General features: G+C 42.2%; 1 protein-coding gene and 2 long non-coding RNA genes across 4 annotated transcripts; all 3 read right to left on the reverse strand.

Moving 5' to 3' along the window:
* Positions 1 to 2,059: 2,059 nt before the first annotated feature.
* On the reverse strand, positions 2,060 to 7,658 carry LOC144583642 (uncharacterized). The gene is made up of 2 exons (XR_013537552.1): positions 5,690 to 7,658; positions 2,060 to 2,952 (listed from the first exon to the last, which is right to left on the reverse strand). It is a non-coding gene; the product is annotated as an uncharacterized LOC144583642 (long non-coding RNA).
* Positions 7,659 to 10,831: 3,173 nt separating this feature from the next.
* Positions 10,832 to 11,569, reverse strand: LOC144583643 (uncharacterized). The gene is made up of 2 exons (XR_013537553.1): positions 10,948 to 11,569; positions 10,832 to 10,888 (listed from the first exon to the last, which is right to left on the reverse strand). It is a non-coding gene; the product is annotated as an uncharacterized LOC144583643 (long non-coding RNA).
* Positions 11,570 to 12,310: 741 nt separating this feature from the next.
* On the reverse strand, positions 12,311 to 22,014 carry GJD3 (gap junction protein delta 3). 2 transcript variants are annotated; one of them, XM_078377859.1, is made up of 3 exons: positions 20,550 to 20,667; positions 15,744 to 15,817; positions 12,311 to 15,623 (listed from the first exon to the last, which is right to left on the reverse strand). In XM_078377859.1, the coding sequence occupies exon 3, from the start codon at positions 15,616 to 15,618 to the stop codon at positions 14,701 to 14,703; it is 918 nt and encodes a 305-aa protein (XP_078233985.1). In that variant the 5' UTR covers positions 15,619 to 15,623; positions 15,744 to 15,817; positions 20,550 to 20,667; the 3' UTR covers positions 12,311 to 14,700. The 2 variants fall into 2 exon arrangements, with proteins under 2 accessions (XP_078233985.1, XP_020661509.3); XM_020805850.3 differs by lacking the exon at positions 15,744 to 15,817 and having other exon boundaries at positions 20,550 to 22,014.
* Positions 22,015 to 23,342: the final 1,328 nt, after the last annotated feature.

Below are 23,342 nucleotides of genomic sequence, written 5' to 3' on the forward strand. Positions count from 1 at the left end.
ATTTGTCATTTTATTATAGATTTTTTTTACATGTAACAGTAAAAGGAAACTATCCTGGCCCTTTGTAGGTACTGAAGAGTGGCCATTCATGGGGAAAAGTAAGAGGCCATTCATCAGTAATCCTCCAACTACGGTCAGTAAGAAGGAATAAAATGGACAGAACTAGCAAACAGGAATCTTTTAATTAACATGAGAGAAGATATTTGCTGAATGGGATATACTTGTGAGTAAATATTACAGAATATTTTTGTTGCAAGAAAGAGTATTGTTGGATGAGCCTATTATGAGCTTGTCCCAGTGTTGAGATTTTCAGGAGAGGCCTGATGATCAGTCCCACCATCTTCACAGATACATTTGGTGACACAATGGAGGGCCTTCTCTTTTGCTGCCCAAACTGTGGAACTCCCTCCCACAGGAGCCCACACTGGCCCCATGTTTGCTATCTTTCCGCAAGCAGGCAAAGACCATTCTCTTCAGGCAAGCTTTCTTTGAGTAGCTGGTTGCCTGAGAGAGGTCTTCAAATGTTGTGCCTTGTTGTTTTGAATGTGTTTGAGCTGTTGGTTTTGTTTATTGTTTTAATGTGGTATTTGTTTCTTTCTTAATATTTGTATATTTCTGTTTTTAACTTTTAAATGTTGTATTTTATTGAAGTAAGCAACCTTGGGTCCTTCTTAAGGAGTAAAAACGTTTTAAATAAATAAATAATGAATAAACTAGATAATATAAGCACTGAGTGGAGCCCCCATTTCATTTCCCTGAGGGCTGCTACAGGACCTCGGCAGTGCTAAGGATCTCTGATGTGGAAGCAGATATATTCCCATATATATTTGGTAATGGTCCAAGACATAGGGTTGCTTGAGAGGGAAAAGCCAAATCAAATATCTTCTAATTAATTACTGTGGGACCCTGAGATACTCTCCTGAGCAGGTCTCATCTTGTACCACAATTCAAGAGCATTATGAGCTGCTGAGCTTCCATCCATTCATTTCAATGGGATGTGTATGGCTGAACTATCTTCTCCTAATCGTGCCTGGACATCTTCAGCCTGAGGATGGGACTTCCTTTTGGCTCAGCCTAGAGTAATGTCTGGAAGTGTGTGCAGGGGTCTACTTCCTTTCAGAAACTTTTCATTTCATGCATTTGCAAATGTAGGTTCTGGTATCCAAGAGCACATACAGTAAATTTGGTAGATGCTTGACATAAAAATAAAAATTGAAAATGGAATCATGAAAAATAAAATTTCCAGGGTGATTGCCAAGAGGGGTTCCTAACATGTTAATTAACAGACTACGGGAGGCCTTCATGTTGCAACAGTTGATGGCTGCCTATTCATTTTGTCAATTTCAGACCAGCAAGCTCTGCTCAAACTGAGGATGACTCACCAAGGTCTCAGATAGAGATTGGGAAAGTTACTTTTTTTAAATACTGCAAGTCTAGAATACCTCATATTCTGGGAGTTGTAGTCCTAGGAAATAATTTTCTCAAGTTCTGCAGAGATATTTTGCATCTCTGCTAACTCAAATCCTAAGAAGATGATGCAGCTTAAACCTAGGACCTTCTCATGTAACATCTATGCACTCTTTCTGTAAGCTCAACTACCTCCTTCTTGATATTTGAGACAGTATTTCGTATGATGATGTATTAAATGTATAATTCTTATTATTGCATGTAATCAAGTCAATTCTGACTTCTGGCAACCCTTTCCAGCATTTTCTAGGTGTAGAGTACTCAGAAGTAGTTTACCATTCTTTTGGGGGTGTCCTGGGGTTTGGTGCAGCTTGCCCAAGGCTACATAGGCTGGCTCTTCTTCAGGGAGGCACAGTGGGGAATCATACTCCCAACTTTTGCCTAGGACCAGTGGTTCTTAACCTTGGGTAACCCAGGTGTTCTTGGACTGCAATTCCCAGAAGCCTTCACCACCAGCTATGCTGGTTAGGGCTTCTGGGATTTGCAGTCCAAGAACGCCTGGGTCACCCAAGGTTGAACCACTGGCCTAGACCACTGAGCTAACCATCCAGAGAACAAATGTGTACGGTCCAATTTATCCTTGAATGATTACTGTTCACATGTAGCAACCATGCCTACTGAGCAATTTTGCTGTAAAAGCCTTGTTTTTGCAGCTGCAGGCCTCCCTTCTGGCCACAGGAGGTCAGCAAAGAGCCAGTTCCAAACTATTCATTGCTACAGCAGTAGGAAAGCAATAATAATCTAAGAGCCAATATAGGGATACTGTACAAATAGTAATTGCCCACCTCTGAGTCCATCATGGTAATCAGGAAACAGCAAGCAGCTCAAGAATATGCTTAAAGATAGGTTGGCATGCTTTTCTATGGTACAAAAAAGATAAAGAGCAGAAAAGTTTCAACTTGCATATGATAAGAAGACTTGGAAAAAGATCAGCCAGCAGATTTATCAAAAACACCAGGCTGGGTATCCCCATAGAGGCCTTTACACAACTTAACCTCATGACAGAAGCGAAACTTTTAAAATATCAAGATCTATTTTAAAAAGATTTTGAGTCAAGGTCCAAAGAAGAGTTAAAAACACAAAACATATATCTAGACTGTTGGTCCAGAGCACAAGTGGAATCTAGGTATAGAAAATATAAAACAGAGGGCTTTTATACAGAACAATCGATATTCAATAAACTTTTGCTGGGCTCAAGCGATAAAGTAATTAAGAAAATATATGATTACTTGCTTAAATTAAAATGCAGGATGGTCAAAGAATGTATGATTAGGTGGGCACAAAATATTGGACATAATATTGATATTGATCAATGGTTGCAAATATGGAAAAAGAACATTAAGCTCACAAAATTGGTAAATTTCAATGAGAACATATGCAAAATGTTTTATAGGTGGCATATGACTCTGGAAAAATTGTATAAAGATTTATACAGAGGTGTCAAATGTTTGTTGGAAGTGTAAAGCATATGAGGGAAGCTTTTATCTCCCCAATGCTGTTTAACATCTACAGTTGTGTTCAAAATTATTCAACCCCCAATGCTGTAAAGGGGTTTAGGGACTATAGTGTACATTTGGAATTGTATTCAGAATGAAATCCTACAAGGACGTTTTAAAGAACCAAATGCAACTAAAATAACATCAATTGTTTATGTAATACAGTAGTAAATGTTTCTTTTGTGGTTTCTTCATTGCCACAATTATTCAACCCCTTAAAGACTACCACTCTGAAGAAGAGAGGTTCATTCAGGTGTTTTCGATCAGGTATTGAAAACACCTGTGGATGTCACCGAGCACCAATCAAGCATAATAAGCACCAATTAGGCAGCTTTAAAATGACTGTGATACTCAGCTCCTTCTAGACATTTACTGGTGTGGTTACAAACATGGTGAAGTCAAGAGAATGGTCCAGGAAGACAAGAGAAGAGGTGATTTGTCTTCACAGGAAGGGCAATGGCTATAAGAAGATTGCAAAGAAGTTAAACATACCAAGAGACACCATAGGAAGCATCATTCACAAATTCAAGGCAAAGGGCACTGTTGAAATGCTACCTGGTCGTGGAAGAAAGAAGATGCTGACTTCGACTGCTGTGCGCTACCTAAAGCGTAGAGTGGTGAAAAGTCCCTGTGTGACTGCTGAGGAACTGAAAAAAGATTTGTCAGATGTGGGTATAGAAGTTTCAGCTCAGACAATAAGGCGCACACTGCGTAATGAAGGTCTCCATGCCAGAACCCCCTTGCTGTCTCCCAAGAATAAGAAGAGTCGACGGCAGTATGCCAAAAGTCATGTGGGCAAACCACAAAAGTTGTGGGATAGTGTTCTGTGGACTGATGAAACAAAATTAGAACTGTTTGGGCCCATGGATCAACACTATGTTTGGAGGAGGAAGAACAAGGCATATGACGAAAAGAACACCTTGCCTACTGTGAAGCATGGCGGAGGGTCAATCATGTTTTGGGGCTGTTTTGCTTCTGCAGGTACAGGGAAGCTTCAGCGTGTACAAGGTACCATGAATTCTCTTCAGTACCAGGAGATATTGGATGAAAATGTGATGCAGTCCGTCACACACCTGAGGCTTGGGAGACGTTGGACCTTTCAACAGGACAATAATCCCAAGCATACCTCCAAGTCCACTAGAGCATGGTTGCAGAGGAAAGGCTGGAACATTTTGGAGTGGCCATCGCAGTCACCAGACTTAAATCCGATTGAGAACCTCTGGTGGGACTTAAAGAAAGCAGTTGCAGTGCGCAAGCCTAAGAATTTCACTGAACTGGAGGCTTTTGCCCATGAAGAATGGGCGAAGATACCCGTAGATCGCTGCAAGACACTTGTGTCAAGCTATGCTTCACATTTAAAAGCTGTTATAACTGTAAAAGGATGTTGTACTAAGTACTAAGATTGAATGTCACTTGGGGGTTGAATAAAAACTAATAATGATGTGAGCACAGAAAAGACATTTGTGGTTATTTCATTATAAACTTAAGGTTATATTTCTCTGACCTACAAGTGCCTCTTTCATGTAAATGTAAGCAAGATGACTGAATGATCAAAATCAATGTCAAAATGGCCAAAACATTCAATTTCAGTGGGGGTTGAATAATTTTGAACACAACTGTACATGAGGCCGCTGGGTGGGGTCATCAGGGGGTGTGGAGCCCGGTGTCACCAGTACGCTGATGACACTCAGCTCTACATCTCTTTTCCACCTATCGCAAGAGATGCCGTCCTGTCCCTTCAGCGCTGCCTGGGGACTGTACTGCAAGGGATGCAGGAGAACGGGCTGAGGCTGAACCCGGACAAGACGGAGGTGCTGAGGGTGGGCGCCCCCACAGTTGGGGGTTTGGGAAACTCCCTCACTCCCTTGGGGGGGTGACTCTTCCCGCCAGGGATGGGGTCCACAGCTTGGGGATCCATCTGGATCCAGCGCTCACCATGGAATCCCAGGTGGCGTCGGTGGTCCGCACCGCCTTTTTTCACCTGAGGCGGATAGCCCAGCTGCGGTCCTACCTTGATGTGGGGTCGCTCACTACCTTGGTGCATGCGCTCGTAATCTCAAGATTAGACCACTGCAATGCGCTCTACGTGGGGCTACCTTTGAGGCTGCTGCGGAAATTACAGGTGGTGCAGAATGCGGCGGCCAGATTACTTAGTGGTGTGAAAAAACACCAACACATTTCACCCACTCTGGCTGCATTGCATTGGCTGCCCATCCGATTCCGCATCGACTTCAAAGTGTTGATGCTTACCTATAAAGCCCTAAATGGTTTAGGCCTCGATACTTGGCGGAACGCCTGCTCCCACCAAGATCTACCCATGTCACTTGTGCGAGCCAGGAGGTGAGGCTGAGGAGCCTAACGTCGAGGGAGGCCCGGAAGGAAAAGAAAAGAAACCGGGCCTTCTCGGCAGTGGCTCCTCGCCTCTGGAACAACTTACCTCCTGAGATTCGCGGGGCTCCCTCACTGGGTACTTTTAAGAAGCAATTAAAAACTTGGATGTTTCGGCAGGCCTTTCCATCACATAACTCATGACCTCTTTCTTTCCTTCTTTACTGTTCTATGTTTTGTGTTCTGGCATCATAATGTAGTGCTTTTATGATTTAGAACTGTTTATTTACATGTATTATTTTAAGGTTGTTAGCCGCCTAGAGTGGTCCTCGCTTGACCAGATAGGCGGGATATAAATAAAATAAAATAAATAAATAAATAAATAAATAAGTAATTACCATATGTGGTGGACTTGTAGAGTAGTGAAACAGTATTGGATAGCAGTACATACTCTGTTACAAAAAACACTGCTTTGTAATGTTCCACTAACCCCAGAATTGTTTTTATTGAGCATTATACCAGACAATATAGATAAGACAAAGAACTACCTAGTTATATATATAGTCACTGGAGCCAGAATTCTTTATGCCAAGAATTGGAAGAAATTGGAGATACCGAAATAAGAGGAATTCATTGAGAAGATACGGGAAGCGGCAAAAATGGATATTCTATGAGAAGCATTGAAAGACTGTCCAATACAAAAGGCAACTGAACGATGGGATTTATTATATAAATGGCTTGAGTCACCTGATAGTACTTGAATAACATAGATTTAATCTAAGATGTAACTGTAAATTGAAACCTGGAGGGCAATCAAATTGTAGAAAGGTGGATAGTCGATTTGATATTTCAACATGAACAGATGGGATGACAGTACATTTTCTGTTCTCCTTCCCCCCTTTCTCCCTATATCACCCTCTACCTTCTGTAATCCTTATCTTATCCCAAATTGTTAAAAAATAAAAACTGGAAAAAAAAGAGAATGTGCTTAAAGATACAATGTGAAGGATCATCGTCGTCGTCGTCTTCGAACTGCATAGCTGGAAAGTAGTCCAGCCCTTCTCAAGGAGTCACAGGGGGGAATGGAATTCCCAACCCCCAAACCACTGAGCTATCTATGGGGCAAGTGAGCAAATGTAAGTACTGTAGAATTTAGCTGAACAAACAGTCGAATCCTAGCCGTGTGATTTAGGTCAAAACAGAGATGGGCCCGGGCAGCAACCTCGAAATGAAAAAGACTAAAATCTGGCTTTGAATATATGTTTGCTGCAGTGCTATACACTTTTAGTCTGTTTATATGGCATTAAATCATGGACCATAATATGAAAAAATATAGAAAACAGAGTTTTCAGAAACTGTATAATCTGCCTCAGCAATGTCAAAAAAAGAGGGACTAACATTTATTTCACTGTGAGTTTTTGTGGATTGTAATCTAACTCTTTGGAAACAGACATTGACTGCAATTGATATGTGTGTTTTTGTTTTCCTCACTGCTTTTGATGTTGTTTAGTTTTTATTGCTGATTTAATAATAAAAGTATTTGAAATGTGCATTTGTTGCAGTATGTTAAGAATTTCTTGGATTGAGAAGCTGGACCATAGGGAGTATGATAGTGAATGAAAGAAGACCAAGAAATCATTAAACATGTACAACACAGAAAAGTATAATATTTCAGTCATGTACTGAAAAGCAAAAAGTACAGGTTGTTACAGCTGATTAAAAATGTGGAATTAAGTGAAGGAAGGAGAATAATATATTGGCTGAAGTACCTGGGATGCTGCTTTGGATGCAACACAATATGGTGGTTGAGAGGGACCACATCCAAAATCATGATGGTCATGATGATGTCCAGCCTCAAGAGAGGAACTCCCCCCTCCAAAAAAACACCAGGGATTGGAAGAGGCAGATGCTTTTCTCTAGCAGGACATAACAGTGGAAATTTAGGCTGGGGTTAACTGCTCTAGCATTACTGTCGTATACCCAGATCATATATGAGTTGTTTACACAAGTCTAAAGTTACCAGACAACTACCATATATCTTTATTGGCACATCGGGCCCTGCCACCTTCCACTCTCTAAATTCTATTGGCAACGTAGCCAGTTTCCCCATAATGTCTATGCTATGTCTTTGACCTTTCCCGTTCCACAAAAATCAATCAGTACAAACAGTAAAGTACAGAATTTGCTGTAAAGAACTGGATTTTACTCGTTGGGGTACTGAAGACACCAATTCTGACTGGGTGAGCAAGTGGTGCTGGCCTGGAATGTTCAGCAGCTCAGGACACACAAGAGTCATCCAACTTCTATGAGGAAAGGAAAAGGTGTTGGTTTGGCTGAGCTGAAGACATGCTGTGAAGGAATGACACCTCAGGAATGGTGGCCAGGTTTCTAGAAAAGGGCTATGGAGTGGGAAACAGTCTGAGAAGGGAATAGAGAAGAGTAGATGAAAAATGAGATTTCAGAGATGGGAAAGATGAGGAGATAGAGGCAGCTGAAGAGTGGCGCTCTAAAGAAACTTTTATATTGGTGAGGAGGAGACAAACAAAGCACATTAGCGTTAATGGCCTGCGACTGGAACAGATCTAAATATTAAAATATAAAAATGAAAATACTGTCATTCATTTTACTTTTGGTGTGTCTGGTGGTGTGTGGGTGGGTGTGGTGACAGGCTTCACTGAGGAATGTGCAATTCCTTGGGGCAGGTTTTCTAATTTTTTAAAAAAGAGAAAGGAATCAAACTTAATGCGAGGCTAAATCATTGAGCCCAGTGTTGTTGTTGTTTTTTCAACTCTAGAAGGTGTGGGTGCCCAAATACCAGGAATCTTCATCTTAGCTTAACTCCAAGGAAACAGATTCCTTTTCCCATTCCATTTTTGTGACCAATTAAGTAAGTGCAAACTTGCAACTTGAGTAACGAAGAGCTTGCTTGTTAATGCTGGCAATTTTAAATTGGTAGTCAAAAAAATGTAAAATGAACATCATTGCTTTCCTTTTTAAAAAAAATGTAGGTGAAAAAGGGTTTTTAGTACAAGTTATGAAGTTGGTCAACCTGCACTGCTAAAATGCTGCACTCACCTATGGTGTCCCTACTCTGCCTAGAAAGCTACAGTATGTTTTTATTATAGTATTATGGAGGAAACATAACAGACAAAAACACCCAAAAAGAGCTACAGCAATTGAAGTATGGGATGTTGGTTACAATTCTGCACTATCTCACAACAGAAAAGCAGTAGGTGGGCAGTCTTAAAAGCCCCCATTTGAGTGTGCTGGGAATCACATTGTTGGATCTGTATTTTTCTGACTTCCAAAGACTGCAATTCTGTTCACGCTTTGTGAGAAATAATAGTAATCATCATGTGCAGTCAAGTCAATTCTGACTTTTGGTGACTCTTTCCAGGTTTTTCCAAGTAGAAAATACTCAGAAGTGATTTACCATTCCTTTTTTCTGGGGGTGTCCTGAGACTGCGCAGCTTGCCCAAGGCCACACAGGCTGGCTCTACTCACAGGAGATACACTGGGGAATTGAACTCCCAACCTCTGGCTCCCCAGCCAGATAACAGACCCAACGAACTATCCTAGGAGGAAGCCCCACTGAAATCAGCATGAAAGCACGCATAGGATTGCACTTCTCTGAGCTACAGTTAGCTCTATTTGTGACTCCTCCTCTTTTTGTTCAGTCTCTTCAACTAACTAGGCTTCCTCTCTTTATCAGTCTCACTGGCACATCGACCTCAGTGAATCCAATGTACCCAAAGAAGGGAAGTAATTCTGCCCAGCACCCCCCACACACATACCGCACTCCAGCCTATGCTGTCAAGAACTGAGAAGTGGAGAAATGTTTCCTGTAAGAAAAAAAAGAGAGATCAGGCAATTACCCACAAAGAGAGCTGATGAGCAATCAAGGATGTGTCATTTTCACGGGGCAGATGGGAGAGAGGAGACCTGGGGAGATGGGAGGCATTGCATAACTTGACAACAGTGCAGTGGACTACAGCTCCCAGAATTCCCCAGGCACCATGGGGGTCATGCTCATTGAGAGTTGTGTGGAGTTTTAGGCCAAAAGGAATATGCTTCCATGCTCGGTATATTGAAAACAAAATGCCGGGATCAACCCAGAGGTTATTACCAGTCCATTGAGCTGAAACACAGTACAAACCCCCTCTGAAAGCCACTCAGTGTTTTTAAGCAAATAGATTTATTATTAATTTTCAGGAAAGAAGGGGTTAATAACGGGAGAGCTAGAAAGAGGGGAAGTTGTTCCACTATATCCCTCCCTGTTTGTTTGTTTTCCTTTCACTTCTCTTTTTCCAGCCACCTCCACAGTGAGGGTCCCATCCCATCCTATCAGCCACAGGAAGCAGGTGATCATAACAAGCACGCTTGGCCACCAGCCACCAGCCTCTTCCTGCCTGCCATGGTGGACACTACTGCAGCCCCACGTTACACCCACGCATGTGCAAGTGGATTCTAAAGCAGAAGCAGAGGCAAAAAAATGCTGAGAGATGATTGTTATCTGTTGCAAGTCTGGTGGCTTCCTCCATTTTGCAACCTGAGATCTGCAGGCATTCAGAGGGTGGCTGGAGAGGATCTAGGAACTGTATTCCAAAAAATTCAAGCTCCGTTTCAAAGACACTTCTCCTTTCATCAGCCACAAAGCTTCAAGACCCAAGGTTTGTGGAAGATTGTGCAAACCTTTTCAGTCATGCACCCCTTTGATGAAAAAGACCAGTGGGTAAAATGATTGGGTACCTCAGAATGTGAAAGTATCCTGTAACTCTTACTATAATAATCATGTGCTGTCGAATCAATTCTGGCCTACAACACACTCCTTTACAGAGTTTTCTAGGTAGAGAGTATTCTGAAATGGTTTACCATTCTCTCCTTAGGGGTGGGCCGGCGGGGGAAGGCTGGGACTGTGCAGATTGCCCAAGGCCACACAGGCTGGCTCTCCTCCCTGGAGGCACAGAGGGGAATTGAATTCCCAACCCCTGGTGCCACAGCCAGATACATGGAGCTATCCAGCCAGCTACTGTAACTCTGATCAAAGAGCAATTTCCTCTCATGGCAGCTGTTAGGGGCCAATTCATTTTTCTGGCTCCCTACAAGAGCCCAATTTAAATTAAGGATCAGGAATGAAAAGACCCTTCCAGCTGACGTCTTGTTGTGCAGCTGATCACACTTCTTGTTGTGCAGCTGGTCACACAATCAGTTGCACAGTCTGTCTTGTAAGCAATCCAAAACCAGGCATACAAAAGGAGGTTTGTTCAAACAGGGAGAACTGATAACATGATTGCTTTTCTGAAACTGCATAGTGACAGAATACTGCTCACTGAGTTTAGTCTTTCAACACCAATAAGGAAAGGTTAGAGACTGAGTAGCAGTTATGTTGTTAGGCTTGTTGACAGTTTGGAAAAATCATTTTTTTAAAAGTAACTTGTTCCTGTTAACTTGTAGTGCTTAAAGAGTGAATCACTGCTGCTAATCATTATTCTGCTGACAGAACAAAAGTGTTCTGTTGCTAATGGTTATTTTTCCATTGCTTTTAAAAAACAATTTTTGATTGCTAAGAGATTGGTGTGAAATTTGGGGGTGAAAATCTTATAATAATAATAATTTATTGTCATTGTAAGTATATACACATACAACGAAATTTCACATTATGAAAATGCCTTTAAAAATAGATCTTTAAAGGTAAAATTGAAAACTAACTGGCAAATCTTACTTATTCAAATCTATAGGGTAAATTTATTCCACTTGTTGGTCTAATTCTAAAATGCAGCGTTGTGTCACTCTTCTTACACGACAACTCATTCCAGGTACCATAACTCCATTACTTGTAACTGATAATTTCTGAAACCTCGGTCTGTCTACATGTTCCTCACACATTCCTGGTTATTAAGCAAAGAGGTAGCAATTAATTAAAAACTGCTGGATAGCTCAGTGGTTAGAGGTTGGAAGTCTGATTCCCCACTGTGCCTCCTTTATGGGGCTGTACTTGATCCATAGGCTCCTTCTAGCTCTGCAATTGTAAGGTTATTATAAATTCATTTTCTGAAGTCTGGAAATCAACTGGCTAATGATAATATAAACAAGCTTAAAATCTTTAGATATTTGAAAGGAATCAAAGAGAAGCTTCATATGAAAACTCAGGAGCTTCTGAAAGCTATATTGGGTTGGGTTGCAGATGCATGTATTCCAGTGGCCAGGGTTGACTCCTACATTGCTTCATATTTCTTTCTCAATATGTAAGTAAACTAATTTAAAAGAAAACAAAAAAGGTGGGTTGGAGAGAGACAAAAGCATATTTAATAAATAATAATCATGGGTAGTCAAGTCAATTCTGACCTATGATTATCTGTTTCAGGGTTTTCTAGGTATAGAATCCTTATAAGTTAATTACCATTCCCTTCTTCTGGGGGCACCTTAGGATTGTGTTGCCTGCCCAAGAAGTCTTCTTGCAGGAAGCACAATGGGGAATTGAACCCCCAACCTCCCAGCCAGATACCTGTACTCAGCTATCCAGCTGGCTAAAGGCATACTTGGGTAGTATGAAATCCATGATATCACACCTGACAATCCCCATGGATTTCATTGGGTCTGCTCTAAATCTGGATTCAAATGACAGCCTCTGGTGTACACAAGCATGCTTTTGAATTTTTTGACCACTCCACAATAGGTGAAGTATCTTTATCTAAAAAGTTGGTGACAATTGTTTATTTTGGACAGGAATAGAGCAAGTGAAAGGTATATCTTATCTAGTATGGAGCAGTCAATGTAATAGGGAAAAGTACTCTCAATATAAAAATATAAAAAGAACTGAACAGAGACATGTGGTCCCAAAGGAGGTGGGGTGGGAATGATGAACACCCATCTCTGGAAATGTTAAAAATAGTCTAAACAAATATATTTCTGGAAAAACAGAGGTTTGGGTGTGATATACCAAGAGCTTGGCCAGACCACCTGAAAAGCAAAGGTTGGAAAAGTTACTTTTTTAAAAAAACTATAGCTCCACAATCCTCCAGCCAGCATTGCTAATGTGGTTTTATTTTCTGCCCATGAGTTTAATTTTTTTAACAGAATATATCAGGGTGCATGCACTTGGAAAAAAACTATTAGAAATAAATTTTAAAAGAAAACATATTTGTATTCAGGATCTCCCTATTGCTACAGTAATAGAGTTTCTGCCCTTCTTCTCCTTGATGCAAATGGAGATCCTTTGTGTGTGCATAAAGATCATTCAAACGAGTAAGTCTCCCAATTTCGGGGCCAGTAGTAAACAAAACCAAATCAAGACCAACAAAAAGGGGGTCACTCAAGATATGTCAAAATCACAACTTCATCCCCAATCAGTGTTAATCTGACATGGCTTTTGAGGGTCTGGTCTGCTGCTCCTTCACAAAAAATATGCATGGAATGTTATTAGTGATCCTGAGGGGGGTGGGGGGTGGCTGACCCTCTAATGTCAGAGTATTGTTCCCCTCCATGCTCTGATCACAGGGCACATGCCCACATATCCAAGCTCCTTTTTACATCTCCTAATTCCATCAAGTGTCCTTATAAAGAGGCCTGGGTCAGGAGTCTTTCATTTGAAGCAGGTTTACTAATTCTTGCTGTTTCTCACTTCACAATAGGTGAAGTATTTTTACAGCGGGAAATCAAACTCCCAACCTTTGTAGCTGTGCTGGTGCATGTCTAGTTATAATTTAACTTTCTCCTCCTTTTAAAAGGCGATTTATATGACTTTCCCAATTTTTGGCACTGTACTTTGTGTGAGCTTCTGCAATGCAGCATTCTCCAAGCTTCGTGAGACTACTTTGGGATTATTCTAGTTGTAGTTCAATACATCTGGAGGGGGTCAGTTTGGGGAAGACTGGTTTAGTGGCAAACTTTCAAATAACCAAACAAATCTTCAAAAGAATAAACGTGAACTAGGTAGGTATGCCTTGATAAAGAACCAGAGGCCGTGGAGGCCAGTGACTCCAATATTGTGGACAGGGACATTGGCTTTGGGTTTTAGTCCTAACGTCATATGTGCTGTCCAAGGTGCTGAACTTTATCCCTCAAATAGATTCACCACCTTGGGTTAGAAGTGTGCATATTGGTGTTTTTGAACTACACTTCCCAGAATTCATTGCTGCCTGGGGAATTCTGTGAAGTATAGTCTAAAAACACACATATGCTCAACTCTGCCTTTGGTCTCTTCTTCAAAGATTGGATTAACTGAGGGTGGATTCAGTACCACATGTAAAATTGGGGTGACCAGCCACCAATGACCAGAGGAGCAGCAATTCTTTGCCACATGACCACTCTACTGCCTTGGCTCAGTGAAGGACCCCACAGGCATTAACAATTTCCTATTTCCTGGACAGAATAACACACGTACACTGTCAGTTTTGCCTTTACACCTCAATCTACCCCTGCTTTCTCTCACATGTATTAGCACCTGTGGATACTTCAAATGAAGTCATGGGACTTTACCCTGCATGGACAAATTATTCCCACTAACAGATTTACCACCTGCCATCCTACCCTCTAGCAAGGGTTAAGTAACTTATGACCCTCCATTGGTTGTCCTTCCTAGGGTTAATGGAAGGGACACGCCTCCAACATCTGGACAGCCATGTGTTCATGCCTGTTCCATCCAGTCAAATTATTTTAGATTTTATCTACCAAGTTTCAATAATTGAAAACCAAATTTGTACATGTACAAAAGATCTAGCAAATGACGGAGATACAGTACTGCTATTGAAGCAACTTACTTCTGGTCAAAAATAGTCTGATAATCTTAACATTTTAGTTTGGTTTAACTTTATATTTCATATATGTCCATAATTTTAAATTGTCCAATGCTCTGATATTTAAAAGACGTTATTCTCTCAGAATGACATCCTCTAATTCTAATGGAACAGCTATTCTTTTTATTACAAATATTTGTTTTCCTCTCCCCCCCAAGTCGAATAAGGATGAGCTCAAGAAAGGTGTAAAAAAAGAAGAGTGTCCCTATTTGCCTCAATCCAGCTGCATGTATTCCAAAGCTCTCACTAATTGAACTGAAAATTCTTCATTTTACATAACAGTAGCCCACACTGCTGGAATAGACATCTCCCACATTCACTCCTTTTATTCCAAACAGCTGATGATCATAACTTGCCAACCCACTTCTTACAAATTCCAGATCAATGCACATTGCTAATAAGAACCATCAGGCTCCCTCTCTCTCTCCCCCCCCCCCACGCCCCAAGTACATAAAATCACAGCAGGAATTGGCAAGAATAGAAGCAGGTCCCAGTGCAAGCTGGCCTCGAACTTCAGAGATCACACTGTGTCCTTGATTATTCCAGCTCTGGAAGGATCCTATTCATCCAGGGAACAACCAGTCAGGCAGAAGGGTACCTATACCCTGCAGCCCTTACACCGTCAAGTCGGCTCTGGCTGAAGAACGAGAAGATCGGCTGCTCTTGGTAGAGCTTTTATGGTGGAAGTGAGCCTTGGGCTCAAAATGGTTGGGAACCCCATTGTGGGATGCTGTCCCATTCACCCCTCCGTCTGTGGGAGCCAGAAAGTTCTGAGATTTCTCTTGCTTCTGATTGGACCAATTGTCCTGCTGTTCATAAGATGCTGTAGCAGTAGGGGCAACAGTGCGGCACCCCCTGCACCGGTTCTTGAATAAAAGATGAGCCAATTCAGCCAGGCTGAGAAAAGCTGAAACTAGACCCACCATGAAGTAGAACTGGATGAAAATGGTCTTCTCGGTTGGCCGAGAAACAAAGCAGTCAATCAGATGAGGGCACATATGATGCTTGCAGATGTACTGATATCCCACTTGGAAGCCATACAACATCCACTGACCAACAAGAAAGCCCATCTCAGCCAAGATTCTCACCACAACGTTAACTATGTAGAAGGTCTTGATGTTTTGTGTACGTTGGCTGGTCTGGAGCTCATACTGACCTTGAGTTTTCCTGTCTCCCCTATTGGCTTCCTCTTCACCTGCTTCCATTTCTTTCTGACTACGGTTGATCTTTGTGGTCTGGTGCATAGAGTAGATGACAAAAAGGACAGCTGGAGCCGAGAGCACCACAATGTGGAAGACCCAGAAGCGGTAGTGAGAGATGGGAAAAGCCAAGTCGTAGCAAATCTGTTTGCACCCGACCTGCTTTGTGTTGCATTCAAACTCCTCCTGCTCATCGTCAAAGACATCACTGCCCACAGTGGCCAGGATAAGGATGCGGAAGATGAGCATCACCACCAGCCAGAAGCGACCCACCATGGGCGAGTGCTCCTGCACTGCGTCCAGAAGGGAGCTCAAGAACCCCCACTCGCCCATGGCTGCTGCAGGGGGAAAGGAAAAGGGAGACATCAGCTTCACTGGAGTTCCCTTCCGAGGCAAACAATTTTGCTTATGCTTGGCACATGCAGTTTGGCCAGTGGTGTAGTGGAACTAAGGCTTACAGGGTTGAAGTCCCAGGACTTTCTGAGCTGCGGGGGTTGTTATGTCAACTTCTGTCCCTTCAGGCTTTCCTATTCTGAGAATAATAGTAATTGTCACAGTAGTTGGGAGATAGATAGATAGATAGATAGATAGATAGATAGATAGATAGATAGATAGATAGATAGATAGATAGATAGATAGATAGATAGATAGACAGATAGACAGACAGATAGACAGATAGACAGATAGATAGATAGATAGATAGATAGATAGATAGATAGATAGATAGATAGATAGATAGATAGATAGATAGATAGATAGATAGATAGATAGATAGATAGATATTTCCAAGATTCATATATTGTTGCAAGTATACCTGTATTCTAATGCAAAACATTTGGTCTTCAATAGTCAATTAAGGGCCATTAGCTTCACAAAATACCTGTTCCTCATTTGTCGGTGTGGCCTAATTCAGTGGCTTTCAAGTTTGAACTCCCGTTGAAAAAGGGGCTGACTACAAGAACTGCCATGAACCTTCAGGGGCGCAACAGTATTTATATAGCAAAAGTCTTTCTCTGCATGCTCTGGTCTTCTCAGGAGCATTGGGGAACTATGGGTGCTGGTTTGCATTTGACTAAGGAGTCTGGCCAGATAGCTAAATGGTTTAGGTCTCTGGCTGCGGGGACAGTGGTTGGGGGTTCAATTCCCCACTGTGCCTCCTTGAAGTACAGCCAGCCTGTGTAGTCTTGAGCAAGCTGCACAGTTCCAGGGCGCACCCAGAAGAAGTCTAAACTATTATTAGTACTTTCTACCTGGAAAGGATTGGCATAGGCCAGAATTGACGATGGCCCATGATGATGATTATAAGGAATCTTGGAGTTAAAATTTTAATGCCATCATTAAAAAGTTTGACCAGCATTCCCTGCCCGTTACAAGCAGAGACACACCGTCGTAAAGCTGCCTGCCAAAGGGTTGGGAGCCTGACCCATGATCAATGTGTGTGTAGTTATGGAGCAGGAATTCTTCTGCTCTTCTCTCTAAGGTACTCTGAGACTGAGCCAGTGAGCACTTAATGCCTGTGTTGGGGAGGTCTCCCTTCCTCCACACCATTCTAGCTCTGAATGAGCTGTGAAAGGGGTATGACCTTGACAGCACCACTGAAACGGGTTAGGGGATGCTGGCGGATGTTTTATGTCTACTGCCAAGTTATCTGGAGAGGGAAGCAGATAAAGTCCAACCGCTCAGGTGCAGCCAGTCTGGGCTGGCTGAGCAAGTGAATAGCTGCCTGAGGACAGACTGGCATATCTAACCCGGAAGGCACTCTCCCCTTGGGGCTGATCAGAGGGATGGAGTCCTTAGAGAAAATGAGTGCGCATAGTACATAGCTTACATAGCTGTGTTTTCCAGTGGACTGATAATTGAGACATGCTTATCTCCAGAGTTAAATTTGCATGCTACTCTCGTGCCACTAAAAAGACTGCCTTTTAGAACATGTAATAACAAGGATTAAGGAAAGCCAGTGTGGTGTAGTGGACAGAACAACAGACTAGGATTTTAAAAACCTGGGTTCAAGTCCCTGCTTCGCCATGGAAATTCACCAAAATTTTTACCAATGGTAAAATCTGTGCATATCTTGAAAATCTTATTAGGGTTGCTAGGAGTTGGATGCAACGTGACAACACATAACAAAAGACAAATAATAAAAAATAGGCTAACATACGGTTGTTGTAGGTGTTTCGGGCTGTTTGGACGTGTTCCAAAACACGGCCAAACAGTCCGAAAAACCTACAACAACCCTTGGATCCCGGCCATGAAAGCCTTTGAGAATAAATAAGTTAATATAATTGCAGTGGTACCTCGACTTACAAACTTAATCCGTATTGGAATGGCGTTTGTATGTCGAAAAGTTCATAAGTCAAGGGAAGATTTCCCATAGGAATGCACTGAAAACCAGTTAATCCGTTCAGGCTGTTTTTTGTTCATATGTCGAGGCGGTGTTCGTAAGTAGAGGCATTAGTTCCCATAGGAACTAATGCAAAGCCGATTAATCCGTACCCTACCACTAGGGGGTGATTTTTTTAAAAAAATTCTTCTTTTGACCTAAGATGAACTTAGGCAAAAAAAAACAAGGGCAGGAAAGTTTTTTTGTTCGTAAGTTGAGGCTCCGTTCGCAAGTCGAAGCAACATTTTGCAAACGGAGCTGTTCGTAACTTGAAACGTTCACAAGTGGAGACGTTCATAAGTCAAGGTACCACTGTACTCCTTATGTTTTCGGCAAAGAGTTCCTCCTTGTGCCTGGAAAGAGGAAAGCCCCCAACAGAAACTCATGCAGAAGTGCAAGACCAGGCAATGTCTTGTGAGAGAGTATAATTCAGTTATACTTCGGCTTCAGGGGAGGCTGGACGTCCTGATCACATTGGATGCGTACTAGAATGCAATGACTCAACCCAAGCAGAAGCAAAGTGGAAGGAGAGAGGGGTCAGATCATGCAGAGATGCAGCAGACGGCCTTCCTTTCTAGGGAAAAGGCTTGCCCTATAAAAACCCTTAAATCTGTGAATTTCTTCTGTCATACATTGCTGGTCGTCCTATACACAGCAATGAAGTCTAGCCTACGTTTTGGGAACTGCTGAGACATCAGTAAAGAACAGAGCATCCATTTAAAAAATACAGGCTAGACTGGACACAAAGGAGGCACCACGGAGGAGCAAATGGGAAGGGGTTAAGGCAGCCACCTGGAAAGACACTCATTTTTACCCACTAGTTTTCAATTGAATACTGTATAATAGTTTTTAAAAATATTGTAACAAGTTATTGATTTTTTAGCTTTAAATATTGTTTGTTTTAATATTGTAAGTTGCCCTGGGTCCTCTTGAGGAGGGAAGTGGCATATACATGTTTTAACAACAACAACAACAACAACAACAACAACAACAACAACAATAGCAGACTAGGCTCCTTTCCCTTTCACAGCTGTGCAGAAATTTCAGCAAGACTAACTTGTCATGCATGCTCCGCCTACCGTAGTTCTGCCTTCTGCACAATCGGTAAAGCTGGAACATTCATTCTCAACCTTTTTTTGGCCATGGCCCATGTGAGAGAAATAAAGGCTGAAACGGAAGTTGCGTAACGGACCATATAAGATGATGTCTGGAGACTTGTTTCCCGTCTGTGGCCCCTTTCAAATGGGCCAGGGCCCCCCAGGGGTCCATATGTGGCCCCTGTTGAGATTGGCTGGGCTAGAGCAGTGGTTCTTAACCTTTGTTACTCGGATGCTTTTGAACTGCAACTCCCAGAAAAACCAGTCAGGACAGCTGGTGGTGAAGGCTTCTGGGAGTTGCAGTCCAAAACTCCTGCGTAACCCAAGGTTAAGAACCAGTGGGCTAGAGTAGCTCAGTTCGGTTTTTCATGTGGCCATCCTACAAATTGTTGGTACCAGAAGGGGAGGGAAAGGAAGCTTGTCACTTTGTGATTGCGGTGCTGGTTGTTCAGCTGCTGCACAACTCTAGAAACTCAACAGGTACAGCTTTCTTCTGTTTGTTGATGCAATATGGGAGAAACTTAATTGGTGACAGTGTTATTTGCGTTACATTTTTAAAAACATCCCCTAAAGAGAGTATGGACATCTTCCTGCCGAATGTTATCCTGGGCTCCCTCCTTTACCTTTGAGTAAAATAACAGTGCAAAGTACAAAAACTCCTCACACTTTTCAATATAATCATCATCATTATCATCATCATGATGTGCAGGCAAGCCAATTCTGACTTATGGAGACCCTTTCCAGGGTTTTCCTGGTGGAATGTACTCAGAAATGGTTTAGCATTCCCTTCTTCTGGGGGCACCTGGGGAGTGTGCAGGTTGCCCAAGGCTACACAGGCTGGCTCTCCTTGAAAGGACGCGCAATGGAGAATCAAACTCTCAACCTCTGGCTCCACAACTAGATACCTAAACCCCTGAGCTAAAGGCAGCACATTCTAGCTGTAAATTTCCACCACCTTTTAATAACGGGGCTGATACTGAGATGCATTTTGCCACCCAGCTTGCTTCCAAAGTCCTCTTTCTCAATGCCAAATTTGTATTGAACACACCTCCCGTTCTTGTAGGGCCAGCAGCAACAAATTAATTGTAAAGAAAGCTCTGAGACCTAATGTTATTCAACCATGATGAGGCTCTCTGAATGACCTTGAGCTGCTTGCCGTTTTTCTCAGTCTGGTCTACCTCACAGGGTTGTTTTGAGGATTTAAAAAAGCACACATAGTTTTTTTTTCAAATATAATTGGTTAACTTGGTAAAGTTCTTGGTCAGGAGATAGATAGATAGGCAATGCCAGAGCTATCTCGCTTTCGCTTTCTCCTATTTTAATCCACTGTAGCTGCAGTTAGTCCACAATATACATCTTGGAAATGTTACCGCCTGGACTACAACTTCCAGGGTCTCCCAGCAGTCATGGCGTGGGATTTAAAATCTAACACAGCAACTTTTCCAAGCTCTGAGGACTTGCATTTAGTCACATATAATCAAATTTCCTTAGGCAAAGGACCAAAGTTTGTGAGGACTGAAGTTTAAAAGGTTGCTTTTTCTAGACTCCAAGTGCCAGAATCCCCCAGCATGACCATCGGCCACGCAGGCTGGGCAATTCTAACCCTTATGGTCCCAACAAGTAGCTTTTCCAAAGTTTGGTAAGAGTTGTCGTAACACTGACCCACTGCTAACTTTGGGATAAGCAGATCAGCACATGTCCAAAAAAGGGAAAATAACTCTTGCCTCTTTCAACCTCTCCAGCCGACCTCTAGAATGATGATGCCCGTCTGCTGGCGTGCCCCTTACCTGCTGCCCACCTCTCCGTCTTGCCTAAAGCCGTGTCCCCAGTCCTGCGGTTGCTGGCATTCTCTTCTTCTTTTGTTCTCCTCTTACTAGCTTCACCTCTGGTTAGGACAGTGACAAGGGAGAGGGGAGAGGCAGGCTTTTCCCTGTAGCTCTGCCTGGAAGCTTTTAAAGGGACAGGCCTGTAGTTGCTGCCTATTCCCCAGGCAAAGTGGGCAGCCATGGCAAGCCCCACTTGCTCTCTCTCTCTGCACGGAGGCAGAAGCACCTGCAGTCTCAGGGACCACCAGCAAAACTTAACAAGCCTACCTCTTGCAAAGTCCACTTCTTAAAAGGGCACAACGTTTTTGACCCACTGTTTTTAGGAAGGCAGCCAGTCCTACAACAAAACAAAGCAGGCAGATTCCCCCAAAATGAACCTAAGAAAAAACACCCACCTCTTTTCTTTCCTGCCATCTCATGGTTTAAGATGCCTCTCGTAAAGAAAATGGGGCCACGAACTGTGCCTTAGGAGGAAATTTGGGGCATTTGACTTCTCAGAGTGAGCTACTTTCTCTGTCTTTTCCTTGCCATCATATGAAGCTGACAAGATAAGAAACAACAACCACTTCTCAAAATCTCAAGGACAAACCTTTAACATTTTAACTAATCAACCTGTTTCTTCCAGACGTGCTACTCTCTGGGAATCCAGGAAGAATTGTAGACATGCAAAACAGCATTTGGCCATATATTTAGAGATTCAGGATCTTTTGTTAAATCTATCATGGGGCTTTCCTAACACAAGAATCACAGAAATAAGTTAAAGGGGTCAACCAGTGGTCATCTAGCCCAACCCCTTGCCAATGCAAAGAATCCCTGCAAAGTGGCCATCTGGCTCCTGCTTAAAAATCTCCACTGAAGGAAAACCTGGCACCTTTCGAGACAATCTTTGCTACTCCTGAGCAGCTTCAATGAATCATCTGCTTTTTCCTTGCCATTTGAACCTGTCACTCTCAGTTCTATCTTCAGGTGAAACAGTTGTAAAGTACTTTCTAGATGTTTTGGACTACAACACCCATCGTCCCCAGACAGCCTGGCCCATGAATGGCAGGCTTATTCCATAATGTTGGAATGGGATCGCATTACAGAAAGCTGCTCTGAAGCACGAGAACATAAATTGGCCACATCACCTATGGGGCACCCATTCAAATGTCTGAAGATGGAAGACCTGAAACAGCACAGAAAGTCCTCCAGCAAACAAGCAGACTTCAAAAGACCCTCAAGGCATGCTCCACATTGGGCAAAGAAGATGGAACACTCGTGTAGGTGGTTTATCATATTGGAGGCACACGATAACTCCTGGAATTGTTTGCTCTCAAACAATTACCTTAACTTAAACAGTTGTTCTGGTGGCCTTATCTTGGCTAGATTGGGTTTGCTAAAGAAGCAATATCATAATACAGAAATTAATTTTCTGGACCTGACAATAAAAAAAGAGGCAGGCAAATTATATAAGTAAAGGTTTCCCTTGGCATTTAGTCCAGTTGTGTACGACTCTAGGGCGTGGTGCTCATCCCCGTCACCAAGCCATAGAGCTAGCGTTTGTCCGAAGACAATTTCCGTGGTCACGTTGTCAGCGCTACTAGACATGGAATGCCGTTACCTTCCCACCGTAGTGGTACCTATTTATATACTTGCATTTTTACATGCTTTCGAACTGCTAGGTTGGCAGGATTATATACCATCCTCTATTTAAAAAAAAACACAGATTGCAATTCTTACTTAAGATTTGACGGTTCACACCCTAAACCTTTAAGATATAACCTTCCATATGGGCAATTCCTTAGAATCAAAAGGAATTGCATTAAGAGAGAAGATTTTATACAAGAATCTCATTTATTAAAAAAAAAACAATTGTCAGCAAAAAGCTACCCAGCACCAAAGCTATCCAGACCAGAAGGAGTGATATTTTGCATAAACAAAATAAAAATCCAAAGAACTGTATTAGTTGCGTCCTCACATACAACCATGTCACTGATAAACTACAAAACTGCATCAAAACCCATTGGCATATCCTGAACCATATACCAGGTTGCCTAGAGAAACCACAAGTATTTTTCAAAAGAACTAAAAATCTTGCTGACATTTTGGTTAACAGTGAATTTAAAGAAAAATGCCAAAAACCAGGCTATATCTGGAGGAGATCCCTTTTCCATCAGGACACCATCCATGTGGGCATTGTGTCTACTGTAAGAACACCAGCAAGATGACAGAATATATAGATATTCAACAGGGCAAAAGATATACCTTGACTAAGTTCACAAACTGTAATACTAAAGGGGTAATACAGTATATGCCATCAGGTGCCCTTGCAACAAACTGTATGTGGGGAAAACTTCTAGATTCCTCAAAATATGTGTAGGGGAACATGTAAGTAACATCAGAAATAAAAAAAATTGGGAACTCCACTTGTAAGCCATTTCATTCAACATAATCATTCAGAAAGAGATTTAAAATTCTGGATCCTAGAAGTTGTCCCCACACATTATGAAAAGGTCCTTCTTAAAAAATAAATAGACTGGATATTAAGGTTAAATTCACTAGCTCCTGCTGGTCTCAACAAAGGGATAGATTATATTCCTTTGCTGTAGTCTTACATTATCTCCTTCACACATTTTCTTGATGGGTTAATTAGCCAGGGAAGTCTAACACCCCGGTTCGGCTTTGCACACAGAGCTGTGCAATATTATGTTTATAAAACTGTTCTTCTCTTGCCACCAACGGCTCCATTTATTCGAAAAGGAGTGGGAAACTGTC

Source organism: Pogona vitticeps, chromosome 6 (genome assembly GCF_051106095.1).
Source record: "Pogona vitticeps strain Pit_001003342236 chromosome 6, PviZW2.1, whole genome shotgun sequence".
NCBI classification, from domain to species: Eukaryota; Metazoa; Chordata; class Lepidosauria; order Squamata; family Agamidae; genus Pogona; species Pogona vitticeps.

What these genes read in the sequence shown, in the direction of transcription:
- GJD3 (XM_020805850.3), bottom strand. Translation starts at nt 20,769, where the DNA reads ATGGCTGCCCACTTTGCCTGGGGAATAGGCAGCAACTACAGGCCTGTC. An exon ending in GACGGAGAGGTGGGCAGCAG is followed by an intron (nt 15,624 to 20,549) that starts GTAAGGGGCACG and finishes TTCCCCCTGCAG; the next exon opens with CAGCCATGGGCGAGTGGGGG.